General features: G+C 39.9%; 1 protein-coding gene across 6 annotated transcripts in view; it reads right to left on the reverse strand.

Annotated features, from left to right (window-relative positions):
* Positions 1-2,230: 2,230 nt before the first annotated feature.
* tln2b (talin 2b) overlaps positions 2,231-13,080 on the reverse strand; it is a 95,788-nt gene continuing 84,938 nt past the window's right edge. For 3 of the 6 annotated variants that reach the window (XM_034233609.1, XM_034233610.1, XM_034233614.1), the window contains 8 exons: positions 10,143-10,248; positions 9,407-9,412; positions 8,792-8,916; positions 6,651-6,776; positions 6,486-6,548; positions 5,751-5,933; positions 5,531-5,656; positions 2,231-4,610 (listed from right to left, as the gene is read on the reverse strand). In XM_034233609.1, the coding sequence (XP_034089500.1) occupies positions 4,482-4,610; positions 5,531-5,656; positions 5,751-5,933; positions 6,486-6,548; positions 6,651-6,776; positions 8,792-8,916; positions 9,407-9,412; positions 10,143-10,248 (864 nt within the window). In that variant the 3' untranslated portion in view covers positions 2,231-4,481. The remainder of the gene's footprint in view (positions 4,611-5,530; positions 5,657-5,750; positions 5,934-6,485; positions 6,549-6,650; positions 6,777-8,791; positions 8,917-9,406; positions 9,413-10,142; positions 10,249-13,080) is intronic. The other 3 variants (XM_034233615.1, XM_034233612.1, XM_034233611.1) reach the window with 2 other exon arrangements.

Consider the following 13,080-nt stretch of genomic DNA (forward strand, 5'->3'; position numbering starts at 1 on the left):
AGAACTGGTTTAGATCAGGCAAAGCAGTGAGAAAGAAAGTCACAATCAGATTAAGATGTAGTGAGTAAAAAAATGAAAGTTTCAGTAGCTCGCTTTGGACAAATGGCCCAGCCCAAAACCCAAAGCCTTTCCCGATGTGCATTTTTTCCAAACCTCACTTCCTCTTTCGTCGTTTTCTTAAGTGAAGAAAAATGGCTTTGGGCAGAGGCTGCTTTCCTCTTTCTACACTGTAAAAAACATAATGCCCTTGAAACCAGGTAATAATTCAAAACAAATCATTCTTAAATCATGGTTAATTTAATACATTTTATCGTTTTTGAAGTAATATCCTAAAAGACAAATTAAAAACACTTACAAACACTGGAGCATTCCTAGCTTAACTAGCTACAAACTGTATCTTCTCAGTGTGACAACTCTCTATTTCACTAAGGCTGTTCTTAGCACACTCTATTTCTGCTCAGTATCACATCTGAGCCTACAGTAAATTGCCTGTAATTCACACTGGAAAATATAATGTTCTGTAATCATATGGATTTAAAAAAACAATACCAGCCAAATGCTTTTGTTGTTGCTCTGCCATGGGTTATTTAACATCCCGCAGATTAGTGCTGAAACGATGAAAGTTGAGAGTTGACCCGGTGTCATTAGGTTTAGCAACAGGTTAACACGGGCTTCATTCTTGAGAACCCGAGCCAGAAACTAAAAGCCTGCCAGGCTGTGGGGATCAGTAACAAAGCAGCACAACAAATATAAAGCATTTACAGTTGGATGCCAGGGATGACACTGCTGAGGATAAACATTCCTGTATGTCATAATACTTAAAAACACAAATTACCAAGTTACAGTGCTTCGTTGATCAAATTATATTAAGCTGTCATTTTAATGCCTGCACATTATTTCAAAGTAAAATTCAAGATATCTGGTGCATGATTCCGAGCAATTTTCCTGTAATTGACCTCAACATTTCTAGCATTTCTGCCAAAGTCGTAATCTTGCCAAAGCTCTCGAGGGTTGAAACGTGATCCACATCACATACCTTTATAACAATAGATCTGCCAAGTCTGTGGGGTTGACAAGGCTGATGACATACACTATAACACAGAGTAACCCACAATGTGCTTTCCTCCATGTGCAGGAAAATAACGAGACAGGAAGTCCATTCCATTGCAATGTAAATACTGTTATATTTTCCTATATATTTCTAATTATTTTTTACATTTTTCTAGTTCTCTACTTGTGTTTTTAATTCTTGTTTTTATGCGCCACGACACCAAGTCAAATTACCCGTACGTGTAAACCTACCTGGTAATAAACCTGTTTCTGAATCTTCTGATTCTATTGGCAACCAATAAGAAAATGTTTGAGTGCATGAAAAAATTGTTTTAATTTAAACTATTGTTCAGGAATTGATTATTGATTTAACAGATCAGTATGAAGCCATGACAAAACGAGGATGAACTTCACCAGCCCACATCTCTGTTTACATCATTCATCTCAGGTTTTGATAGCTCTACCGTACATAAATGCCAAAGCTAACCAGACAAACATCCTCCTGGTCCTAACGACTGAAGGGAGGCAGAGAGGGTGAGTAGTAAAGGGCACTCCCAGTTAAACACATGGCTTCAGTTTCCCCTCTCCACTGCGTGTCCTGGCCTTGCATGTGACCAAAACACTAAAACAGCCAAATATGGTGTTCATTAAGACGACTCAGTGTATTGTGCTGGCCACCTACAACCACACTTTTACACACTCTGCCCTCATATGCTGCTGACAGAGTTCAGAGTTAAATATGTTTTGTATTAATTGAGGATAAAACCAGGCTTAAGTTCAAGTCACCAAAAGCAGACTAAGATGCAACTAGATGTCAACATCAGGTTACCTCTAAACAGCGAGTTTTAGAGGTGTAACTGTGAAACCCAGAGTGCAAAATGAATGTGAACTCTCATTCTCGACCAAAACATCTACATGGGAATCACTGCATACTTGAGGGTCTGGTCTGTGAACCGGGAGAAAAAAAGCACATCCACTATGTCCATATTTGGTCTGGCTAACTTTGCCAATCCTTCCACTAGAACATACTGTATTTCTCCAAACATCCACTGACCGAACTGTGAAGGATAATACTGACATCTGCTGGAAAGAATGCAGGGTGACTTTATTTTCTAGTAGACATCTCTGTCAAATACATAGGATGATGTGAAAAAGGACAAAATAGTATTGACGGTACTGGTTGTTTCAAACTCTTTATTTTTTTCGTGAATACAAAAAATACTTTTGTGACCAGATAAATATTATACATACAGCATCAAAACATGAAACTAATGCAGTCTGTTAAAGAAAGCACAACACCTATTCATTACAGAGCTAGTAACTTTTTTTCTATTTCCGTTAATACTCAGACAAATCAGTAAGACAATATATTTCAGGGTAACTCTTACATTTACTGATAAAAACATCATCTTTAATAGTGGTTAGACAATGAAACAAGGAAGTTATTAAGTCCAACATTTGAGAGAAACTTGGCATATGATTTCAACAATTTCTCGACTTCAAACACAAATTGCCACATGCTCATGGAATGCAGTCTAGTGTTAGTCTTCCAACATGGTCTCTAAATCCTAATGTATCCACAGATGCCCTTTTATATCAGCATTATAATGTTGTAGGCAAGTAGGCCACCAGCCAAGGCATTGTATTGTATGGCAAAGGACTAGGTGGTAGTTTCTTAAGACCCCAATGGGGATTAGACTGGCATATTGTTCTGATCCAGAGAGGACAAGGCTCAGGCTCCCACTCAGCCTGATCTTCAGCTGCTCGCAGCGCAGACTCTAAGTAAGGCACTAGTACACAATGCAGTCCAGACACTATTATGGACTGAGGAGATAAACTGCTTAAAATGTCCAATATATTATACATTAATATACTAAGAAAAAAAAAGCATTGAATGACTTTCCTCTTTCAGCGCTTGAAGCCATTTCCTTCTACTTTGCAAGGAGAATGTCCTACATTTAATATAATGGAAGCTTTAAATTGTCATCTTCAGTGCGTATGTTTATGAGCAACTTCAGTGCATAACGTATGCTCGTTTCATTCAAGAGCCCAAAGCCAAATATCATTGCACATAACCAATCTTACAACCAATAACAGCGCAGACTCTCATTACTATCTCGCCAGGATATTCAGTGTAATGTATTGCTGTAGACAGTCAGTCTATAGTGAAAATGCCTTTACAATGACAGGGCAGTGACTGGGGAGAATAATATCTGTGTGAGTGTGTGTATAGTACAGTGGGTACACAAACTAAATCTGGCCAGTGTTAATAGAAGAGGAATCAAAACATGGAGACAAGAGAGAAAAAATATGATGGACAATGTAAACATATATTCCTTACACAGCTCTGTGTATGTTAGGGAAGATGAACTAAGTGACATGATTTACATAAGCATGTCATATTTGGTCACATATATTCCAGATTCTCTTGTCTGCTCTTTAAGAAAAAATCTGCCAAGAATAAATATCTTTATATAGTAGCTAGTGTTGGCCAGTTGTCTGTATTTTTCTTATTTAATCCATGAGAACCCCTCAAATCCTTTCTTTCTAAAGATTTGCTACTTTAACAGCAAACCGCATATTCACATTTTTATTAGTAAAACACAAGTGCCTTTCCGCTCCATACTACTCTATTGGTTAGTAGCTTCATTGATATGTATAGACATTATGCTGCATGCAAGCCAGTGGTGAACTGAGGCATCCCCCTCCTGCCTTTCTGTGAACCCCTCAAGGTTTTTACATTTAGAATACAAACTATGGACCCTTAGGTTTCTTCTACCAGTTGCAGAGAATTTCATTTCTATTTGCTCAAAACCTTCAACAAGTACATAACATTCAGTGATTATAGATAATTTCTGCATTGGTTACATCTTCGATGTATGATTGTAACAGTCGTTAATGCTCATGATGCAGCAACACTCACAAAGCAATGATACGTTTATCATACAACTTCATCATACTTTCTCCACTTGCTTATAGTGGCAACTGTAACAACCTTCTCTTTAATTGAACTCTGAATGCCAATGCTGTTCACTGACTAATACATACACACGTCACACACGCACATACACATGCACACGCACACACACACACACACACACACACACACACACACACACACACACACACACACACACACACACACACACACACACACACACACACACACACACACACACACACACACACACACACACACACACACACACACACACACACACACACACACACACACACACACACACACACACACACACACACACACACACACACACTACAGAGCACAGGCACTTGTTTTTCTCACCAAACAGGCCTGTTTCAAGTGCTGTATATTTCTCGGTTATATGAGAGCAAAGCAGCCAATCGTACATCGGCATCGTCTCCCCATGACAGGAGGGTGTCATCAGTGCGGCGCTCACCGCCTCTGCCAATCAGCCCTCATCCTCTCTCAGCTCGCTGGGCAGGAACTTGTACTGCTGCTGTCGGATCTGAGCCAGTTTCTTCCGGGCCTCCTCCAGCTCTCGCTCCTTCCTCAGCATCTCCTCCTGAGCCGCAATGATCTGAGGAGAGCGGGAACAGCTGACAGGAGAATGTTCCTTCCACTCATCATAATCCCATTCATGTGGATAGCTTCGTATTGAAGACTAAAAGCTGCACAGCGCTCAGCTCACACTGTACAGCCTTTTAACTGCACGCTCATTAGAGATAAATGAGCAAACATTCACTTTAAAGTCTATTCGTTTACATGAGTGAAGACGATTGGTTGTGATGCATGATTAGAGAAGCATTAAACACAAACACTTGACAAAATGATTTCACACCCGTTTGGACTGTATGTATTATATTGTTGGTTTAGCAGTTGTTTTTATGTTGTTTTTATTTATGCCTAAAGGGTAATTAGATAACTGTTTTGATCAAATTAATAGTAGTCTGGATTGTAAACATCAGGGTATACAGCTATGAAAATAATGAATATTTGTGTTATCATTTTGGCCATCTAAAAATTATAATAAATGGTCAATCGGAATCTATTAAGAGACAACATGGTCCAATGCTCCTCACAGTGAGACAGTCATCAGACATCAATATGACAGTGAGCCTCACTGATGCCCAGCTGGTGTGCCCCAATGAGTGAAACAGAAACATAATCAATCAAGATGATAAGTAAAGCTTTCTGTGGCACCCTGGTGTTTTAAGAGACACTCACTTTTCAATTACTTTCACATTTTTGCAAAGATGAAAAGAAAGCTAGTAATCTTCAAAGGATGTGATGTTTTGCAGCCGTGGGTCTCTGGTAAACCTGGCAAACAGCTTTGAAATGAAACTGACGGGCTGTTTATCTGCAGCAGCTCATCACAAGCTCAAAGAAACGACTGTGGCATTTTTGGCACGTCAGTGAAAGGTGCAAACACGCAGTGAAAAGGGCAAACCGCGGAATGGGAATGATTTCACATGAACATTTTTCAGGGTTGTGTCTCACCTGAGCTATGCCTCCGACGAATTTGGTCTTTACCACCACACTGTTATCTTCAGTCTTGTCAAAAGCTACTTTCTGAGCCGCCTTCACCAGATTGTCTGAAGCTCGCTTCACTGCGTTGCCAGCAGCCTTCAAACAGATCATCTCAAAGTTAGAATGCCATTCACACAATCCATATGCAAACAATTACCATGGACAAATTAAGACTGTGTTTCAGCGTTACCTGTAGCCTCCTCATGGCCTCAGAGTCCTGGTTGGCCTTCACTTTGCAGGCCACCAGCAGCTGAGCCGTGGAGGCGGCGACCTGCTTGGCGGAGCAGATGAGCTTCTCCTCGCTGGCGTGGCCCTGCACCGAGGCGTTAGCGGCCTCACACAGGTTGCTGGTGGCTGCGGCTACCATACGAGCCTACAGCAAGCAACACATTCACACATGCTCTTTGGTTGGGTTTACATTTTATTTATTATACTGTTTTTTATTACTTTATTATAGGTCTCAGACATATACAAAACATGTCTCTTAAGTGTTTGGCCTGGAAATATCAAACATATCGTGCATTGTAGCATGCTATAATCCCCTCTGTTTCAAAAGTGCTGATTCTCTGTCTGTTACTTAGATGAAAATAAGGAGCCACTCCCCACGCCCCTCTGAGAGATATTTGGTTAAAAAGAACACAATGGTGCTCTAGGAGGAGATTCAGGTGGTAAGGTGGGCGGGTGTTACCTTGGTTGGTGATTGGCTAATGGTTACACAAGCCAAAACATCTTTATGACATCATAAAGTGGCCAAAATCTGATCAGCTCATTTTCAGACAGGTTTTTATATAAATGGATCAGGACAGGATACACATTTATGTATAAAAGACAGGAACAAGTGGATTTTTCATAATAGGTGACCTTTTATCTTGGTAAAATTATAAAGTTATTACCGACATTTGTTAATGTGTACAAGGCAACTTACAGCGGATATGAGACCCTGTGACCACTGGCCGTCATCCACTGCATTGGCAAGAATGGATCCAACCTGAGTTTGATATTGGATAAAGAACATAAATGACATGTTGTTTAATATTATTATATATTCTTCACATCTGAGCTGAGTGTCTGAGTAGGTGTGTTGACTGACCTTTCCTTGTGCCACCAGTTCTCTTTGAGCTGCCGATGCAGATTTAACAAGAGCGCTAGTCGCTGCTGCGATGGACTTTGCTGCTTCTAAGATCTGTTCCTCAAAGTCCAGCGTCTCATCCGCCTGCTGAAAGTAAAACACAATAATTTAGACAATTATCCTGCATTAAATACATATAAATCAGTGTGTCACCAAGTCAACACGGGCCATAACCAGTATCTTATAAATACTCTGATCATGAAAAAAATATATTTACATTATTATAATTCTTTTTTATTTACAGGCTTTAACTAAATGCTTTTTATAAGCCATACACTGTGTCAGGAATACAGTTATTGCGGGGGAATATGTATTCATTTAAAATTATTTTTAAATAAGTATAATTTGTATACGGAGAATATAAAAAGTAGTACATGGAATATCCACCAGATATTTAACTCTATCTTCTACAAAAAACACCATCCAGCAGGCCTTCCTATTTCCCAAACCTGATCTTAACACCATTGTAAAAAATCACAGTGCATCAGTTCAGAGACAAATGTTTGCCTCAGCAGTCAGCAGCATGTGATTGACCTCCATAAACACATAAGGCACACGTGGCTGGAGACAGGGCGGGACACTGTAGGAATATGTTTGATATATAGTTGGACTGAATAACAACCTAATATATCAAACATATCAGACAGAGCCCTGCAGAGAAGGCTTCCAGGTCTACAACGGCTCAGAGAGGGAGGGGGAGGCAGGGCGAGTGAGCATGCTGGGAGAACAAGAGCCCTCCCCCCATTTAGGGTGGGGAGGGATGAAGGAGCAGACAGGAGAGGGAGTGAAGAGGAGGAGGAAGAAGATCACAAGCAGACAAACAACAACGTGATTAACTGTTTTACAGACAAGGGTTGGTTTAAAGGTAAAACCTGGATTGTTTAAATTAGGGTTGTATTGGGTTCTTATCCATAGTGAGTTTATTTAATTTGTTTAGTTTATTTGGTTAGTTCTGACAAATTAATGGATCAAGTCAGCGGCAGACCATCAACTCTGGTGTTCTGTGTTTTTTTTTCAATGGAGTCTGGTATGTGCACAGTGTTTGAAAACAGATTATGGAAGCACAATTATTTAAAATAGTTTATGAATATAGATAATAGGAATGCATGTTCCTAAATACAAATGTAACTGTTCTAGCATCAACGTATAATGAAAGTAAAATTAAGTGGTATTCCTCATTTAAATGTTTTTTGGTAAAGCGTGTATACTTTTAGTCCACTAGAGGGAGACACTGACATCCAAAAAGGGGGCAAAGCCTTTCACTCACTAATCCCCTTTCATAAACACAAAGGTCCTCATAGATGCCGTCTGTGTCTGTGGAATTATAGTCTGAGACACAGCATTATATGGGCTTTATTTAAAGTGGGGTAACCTAAATATAGTCTGTGTACAGGAAGAGGTATAGAAAAGGGGGAAATCACTACAGGCACAGAAGGATCCAACTATCCAGTCTCCAGAGACAGATAAACAAACAACACAATCATGCAGTAGAACACAAACACATTCTAAAAGTCATTTCATTTTCCAAAAGCACTATCACAACCACCTCCCATTTTTTCCCTATTGTCTCTATTCATCATGCTCTAAAGTTATTTAGGCAAACGTGCAGCATGGGGGGTGGGGAGATGAGAAAAGGCTGAAAAAGCCTCCCTCATTTTAGTTCAGATATGAGGAACACTGCAATAAAACAAAGGAAATGGGTTCAATAAGACAAAGACCCTCTCTTCCAGAAAGGGTCACAACAATTCATCACACATTTGAACTCTTTCCAAAATAAGCTTGAAGACCCAGCAGTGTAATTGCGTCTCCTGGCAACACAACTCAAAATAATGTCCAAAAGTGCCTTTGAAGAAAGTTTTCCAAGCATCATACGTTAGCTCACTGGACCAGCTGTCTGAGTCAACATGGGATGTGTGAAGAAGAAAGGCTTTTTCTCCGCTAATGACATCGAGATAGCAGCTCAGTCACTGAAAAACATGACTCCACTTCAAAGTCAGAGTCACCTTTTCCTACCTTCGGCCCACATCTTCCTCTGCTGATTAATGGCAAAAACCTGTGTGTGGGTTTGTGTGGGTGGAAAGGGTGGAGAGGGGCACTTATACCTTAGGCTTGGCTCTTGGTTTCAGCTGCTCTAGTTTCTTGGCTGCAGCTTCAATGGACGCTGCTGCTCCAAGGAGCTCAGTCTCAGCGATGACAGTGGGGTCCTGGGGGTCCACATACTCTGAGCCTGAAAGGGGTCGACACATACCCAGACCTTGTTCATCACATGCTTTTTCTTTTTGGAACAGGCTCACAGAATCAACACCAACACTTTTTATGGAACAAAACTATGCCCCAATAATAACTCATCCACACAATCCAGGCCTCACAGAGATGCTCAATCTCCACCTACTTCAACTGCAGCAAAGCTCATGAGTATTGCACACAATTGTTTTCAGAATGACGGTAATGGCTACAAGTTAAATAAGATAAACTAAAAGTTAAAAGAAATTCACATTTGATGGATCATTGTCTTTTTATAGGTTTTTAAATGCCCATAAAGCGGAGCTGTTTGGGAACAGCTTGGTAAGGCAGATGGAACGATGTTTTCACAGATTACGTTGAGCTCTGGGGAAATCTGTTCTGCACCCCTACCCCCCAGGCCGTCTACTCTGCTACCCCCTTCTGAGTGTATGAAAGGTGATCTGGATGAAGAAAACACACCATATCCCACTTACCTCCATCTGAGGCAGCAAGGGAGAGAGAGGGAGAGAGCACATGGGACATTAGAGAGGTGAAGTGGATAGCCCCGCTGGGTCCCAGGCTATACGCTGAAATCTAATTCTCATCCAAACACCATCTATTACTCCTGTCAGATGCAGCAGTGCAGCTTCTATAGGAAACACTCGGTGTAATAACCATCCTACACAGCTTCATTTGGAGCAATTTTCAAAGCAATCTCTCTATGCTGCGATTTCAATATTGTGAAGTGACCTATCTTTATTATTAACACAGACAGGTTTGCTGGCTTTGCGCAATAATACTATAATATCATTCATGCACAAGAGGTTTAGGACTCCTTTGACTAATCTCTAACATCTCCACAATCCTGTCATGTTTTCATTTGATCAAATTGAATAGGCCTCTAATCGAAATCTTCTCGCTTCAAATGGAAGTTATTTGGCTATTTCAGCTTTCCCAGTTTTACGCTGCAGTGGCTATAATGTCTCACAGTCACTCTAAGATCCAAATCTCCTGCCAACTATTTTTGGACAGCACACAAACTTCTATAAAATGTTATCGCTTAATAAAATAAGATTTGTTTTATAGGTAACCATAAACGCCTGGAATACTAAAAATACAACCCTCTTCTGTGTTTAATGGCCAGAGGGTTAACGGTCAGTAAGGGTTGTTAAGCCTAACTTTTGTTAGTGTGCATTGTGTAAGAGTGTGTGACAGAATGTGTGGCCTCACCTTTCATGGCCTCAGCTGTCTGGACGAGCTCTGTCACACTCGCTGCAACATGCTTCGAGTGTAAGGCCAGCTGCTGTTTCTGCTCCGGTATGGGCTTGTGCAGCACCTGAAAATATAAGAGGGATGCGTACATGTATTGTTATATATACTCTATTTCTAAGATTGAAATGACTGCCGGTGATAGCTGGGAAAAACAAGTACATCTGTTTTGTTATTTTTCCAGAAATGTTATTAAAATATATTTTTAGCAACCCTTATTATTGGCAATGAAGCAACAGCACACTCTTTATGATAAATCACTAACTATATCACAAGGTACTTTAAGAAGCTAATGCTCTGCCAGAGTCAACTTGATGTACTACAGTATTTACTAATTATTGAAGTGAGATAATTAAGAAAGTTACTTAACACATACATTAGAAACTGTTACATGGCAATACATTTGTCTTAAAATAAAAATATGGGGAGTGTTATTATATTATGAACTAAGGAATTCAATGAAAACAAGTGTTACTGATTGATATTTAGATTAATGTCACAATGTTCTCCAACGTTTAATCAGATCTTCTGTAGGGGTATTTCTGTAATGAATGTTGCTATGGACCGATGTGTGATGTGGAAATAATGTGTTCAGTTCATTTGTTAATGGCTGGCAATTGTTCATGAGACCATACTTTGAGCATAATGGTGGCATTATACTATTGTTTTGATATTAATAATAATAATAATAATAATAATGCATTTTATTTATGGGTGCCTTTCAAAGCTCTCAAGGACACCTTACAGAGCATAATTAAAAACAAGCAACAAAGATCACACAGTAATACAAGACTTAAAAACAAAGACTTAAAAACAACAATCAGTTTAGAAAAATTATTAAGATATTGAATATGCCAGTTTAAAAAGGTGTGTTTTCAGGCTGGATTTGAAGGTTGAGAGTGAGTCCATATTGCGGATGTCTTGTGGGAGAGAGTTCCAGAGACGGGGGGCAGACTGTGGCTGAAGGCTCTTGACCCCATGGTGGTCCGGCGGGCAGAAGGTACAGTGAGTTGGAAGGCAGAGGAGGATCGGAGGGCACGAGAGGGAGTGTATGTGTGAAGGAGTTCAGAGAGATATGGAGGTGCAAGAGTGTGAAGGGCCTTGAAGGTGAGGAGCAACACTTTAAAATCTATGCGGTATTTAACGGGGAGCCAATGGAGTTGACAACAAGCCTCAAGAAAAGACCAAATAACAGTGTGAAAGACTTTCTTTCCCTGATGGTGACACTCAATATCAATCTTTTTGAACAGCTGGGCAGTGTGATTTTAAGTAAACATTATTCAAACAATTGAGTGCATTTGTGTGGGTATTTACATCACCAGGATTGATTTGCAGGTTTGATTCAAAATGAACTACAAGTTCTTCATAGAGAATAACAAATTACACAGTGCAGTATGGCTCATGTACAGCGCTTTGTGTTTGTTTTATTTTGTAAACAATAATGTGAGTTCTATGGCCCAGAAGGCATAAGATACATTGTTGTTTTTTTGTGGAATTTGTAAAAGAAAAAGCAAAAAAAAAAGAATATCACCAGCCTTATTCTTTTAGTAAGGGTGTTGCAACAGTAAACACAACAAATGGAAACCCATACAACCTTTCTCAAGCATCATATAATTGAATCCTGCAGATAACACCTGTGAAACCTCACTGGGTAATACTAGATATCAAGATGCTCTCACTGTTCACACACACACACACACACACACACACACACACACACACACACACACACACACACACACACACACACACACACACACACACACACACACACACACACACACATTGACGGACGGTCAGGGCCCCTCCCCGTCGCTATATTACGTACAGGGTACCCCTTGACCGTCAGGCTTCTACGGGCAGGGCGTCCCATAGATCTATATAAACACTAGATGGCTCATGGGAGATTTTCCAGCGTAGCTCACCGGCCGCCATCTTGCTACAGTCAACAGCTACTCTGGTACGCGCTATGGTAGCTGTTGTAAGGTGAGTGATCTGCACACAAATACTCTTAAATCGCTGAAATCTTGACTGATTTACAAACGGTTTTGTTTATTATAAACGTTATTAGCATGGCTATGATACAGGATGCTTGGACATGTTGAAATTGCAGCTTTTCTTTGTGTATGTGGTTGTATTTATTAGCTGGCTAATAACAAGAGGCTGTGAGTGAGACCTAGTATTAAGAAGTTCACCCAGCAACTTTACACCAGTGGGAGAGGCAGAACTGCTCTTTCTTTTCAACATAACTTAAGTTACACATGATTTCTTCCAAGTGGTTTGGCTTGTTAAAAACATCTTACATTTTTAGATACATTATGATACAGGAAATTGCTGGCTTTGTGTTTACAGAAGTACCTGACTATGCCTGACTTTTGTGCAAGCTACGGCTGCTCTAATCGCCGCAGTCTGCAAACAAGAACCCGTGGAATCACCTTTCACGTGTAAGATATGACAATATTATGACTATAATTAGGATAATCGTTAATTATTTAGTGGATGTATGTACATTACAAGTCCTGCTACACAGGATCAGTGGGGCTATGTGAGATAATAGTATTGCAAGATTGATGTTGACCCAGCCTCTTTAGAATATGTTGCTACCATTTCTTTACACAATTATGTAATGTTTCTTTTGGACACCTTTTTTATTACTCTTAGTGTGGTTGTCTTATTCTTAAAGTATACATACATACATTACATACATACATACAATTACCCCAAAAATATGATCATTTCGGTGTGTATTTTTGTCCTTACCCTTAATGTTAAAGGAAAGAAGGGCGGACAATGTTGACAATAATTTATATATCTGGCTACCTTTCTCATGTTTTTAAGGTTTCCCAAAACCAGAGAGAGGAGGAGGCAGTGGGAACTCGCCCTAAGAAGGGACGGTTTT

This window comes from Gymnodraco acuticeps, unplaced genomic scaffold (assembly GCF_902827175.1).
Source record: "Gymnodraco acuticeps unplaced genomic scaffold, fGymAcu1.1, whole genome shotgun sequence".
Lineage (NCBI taxonomy): Eukaryota > Metazoa > Chordata > Actinopteri > Perciformes > Bathydraconidae > Gymnodraco > Gymnodraco acuticeps.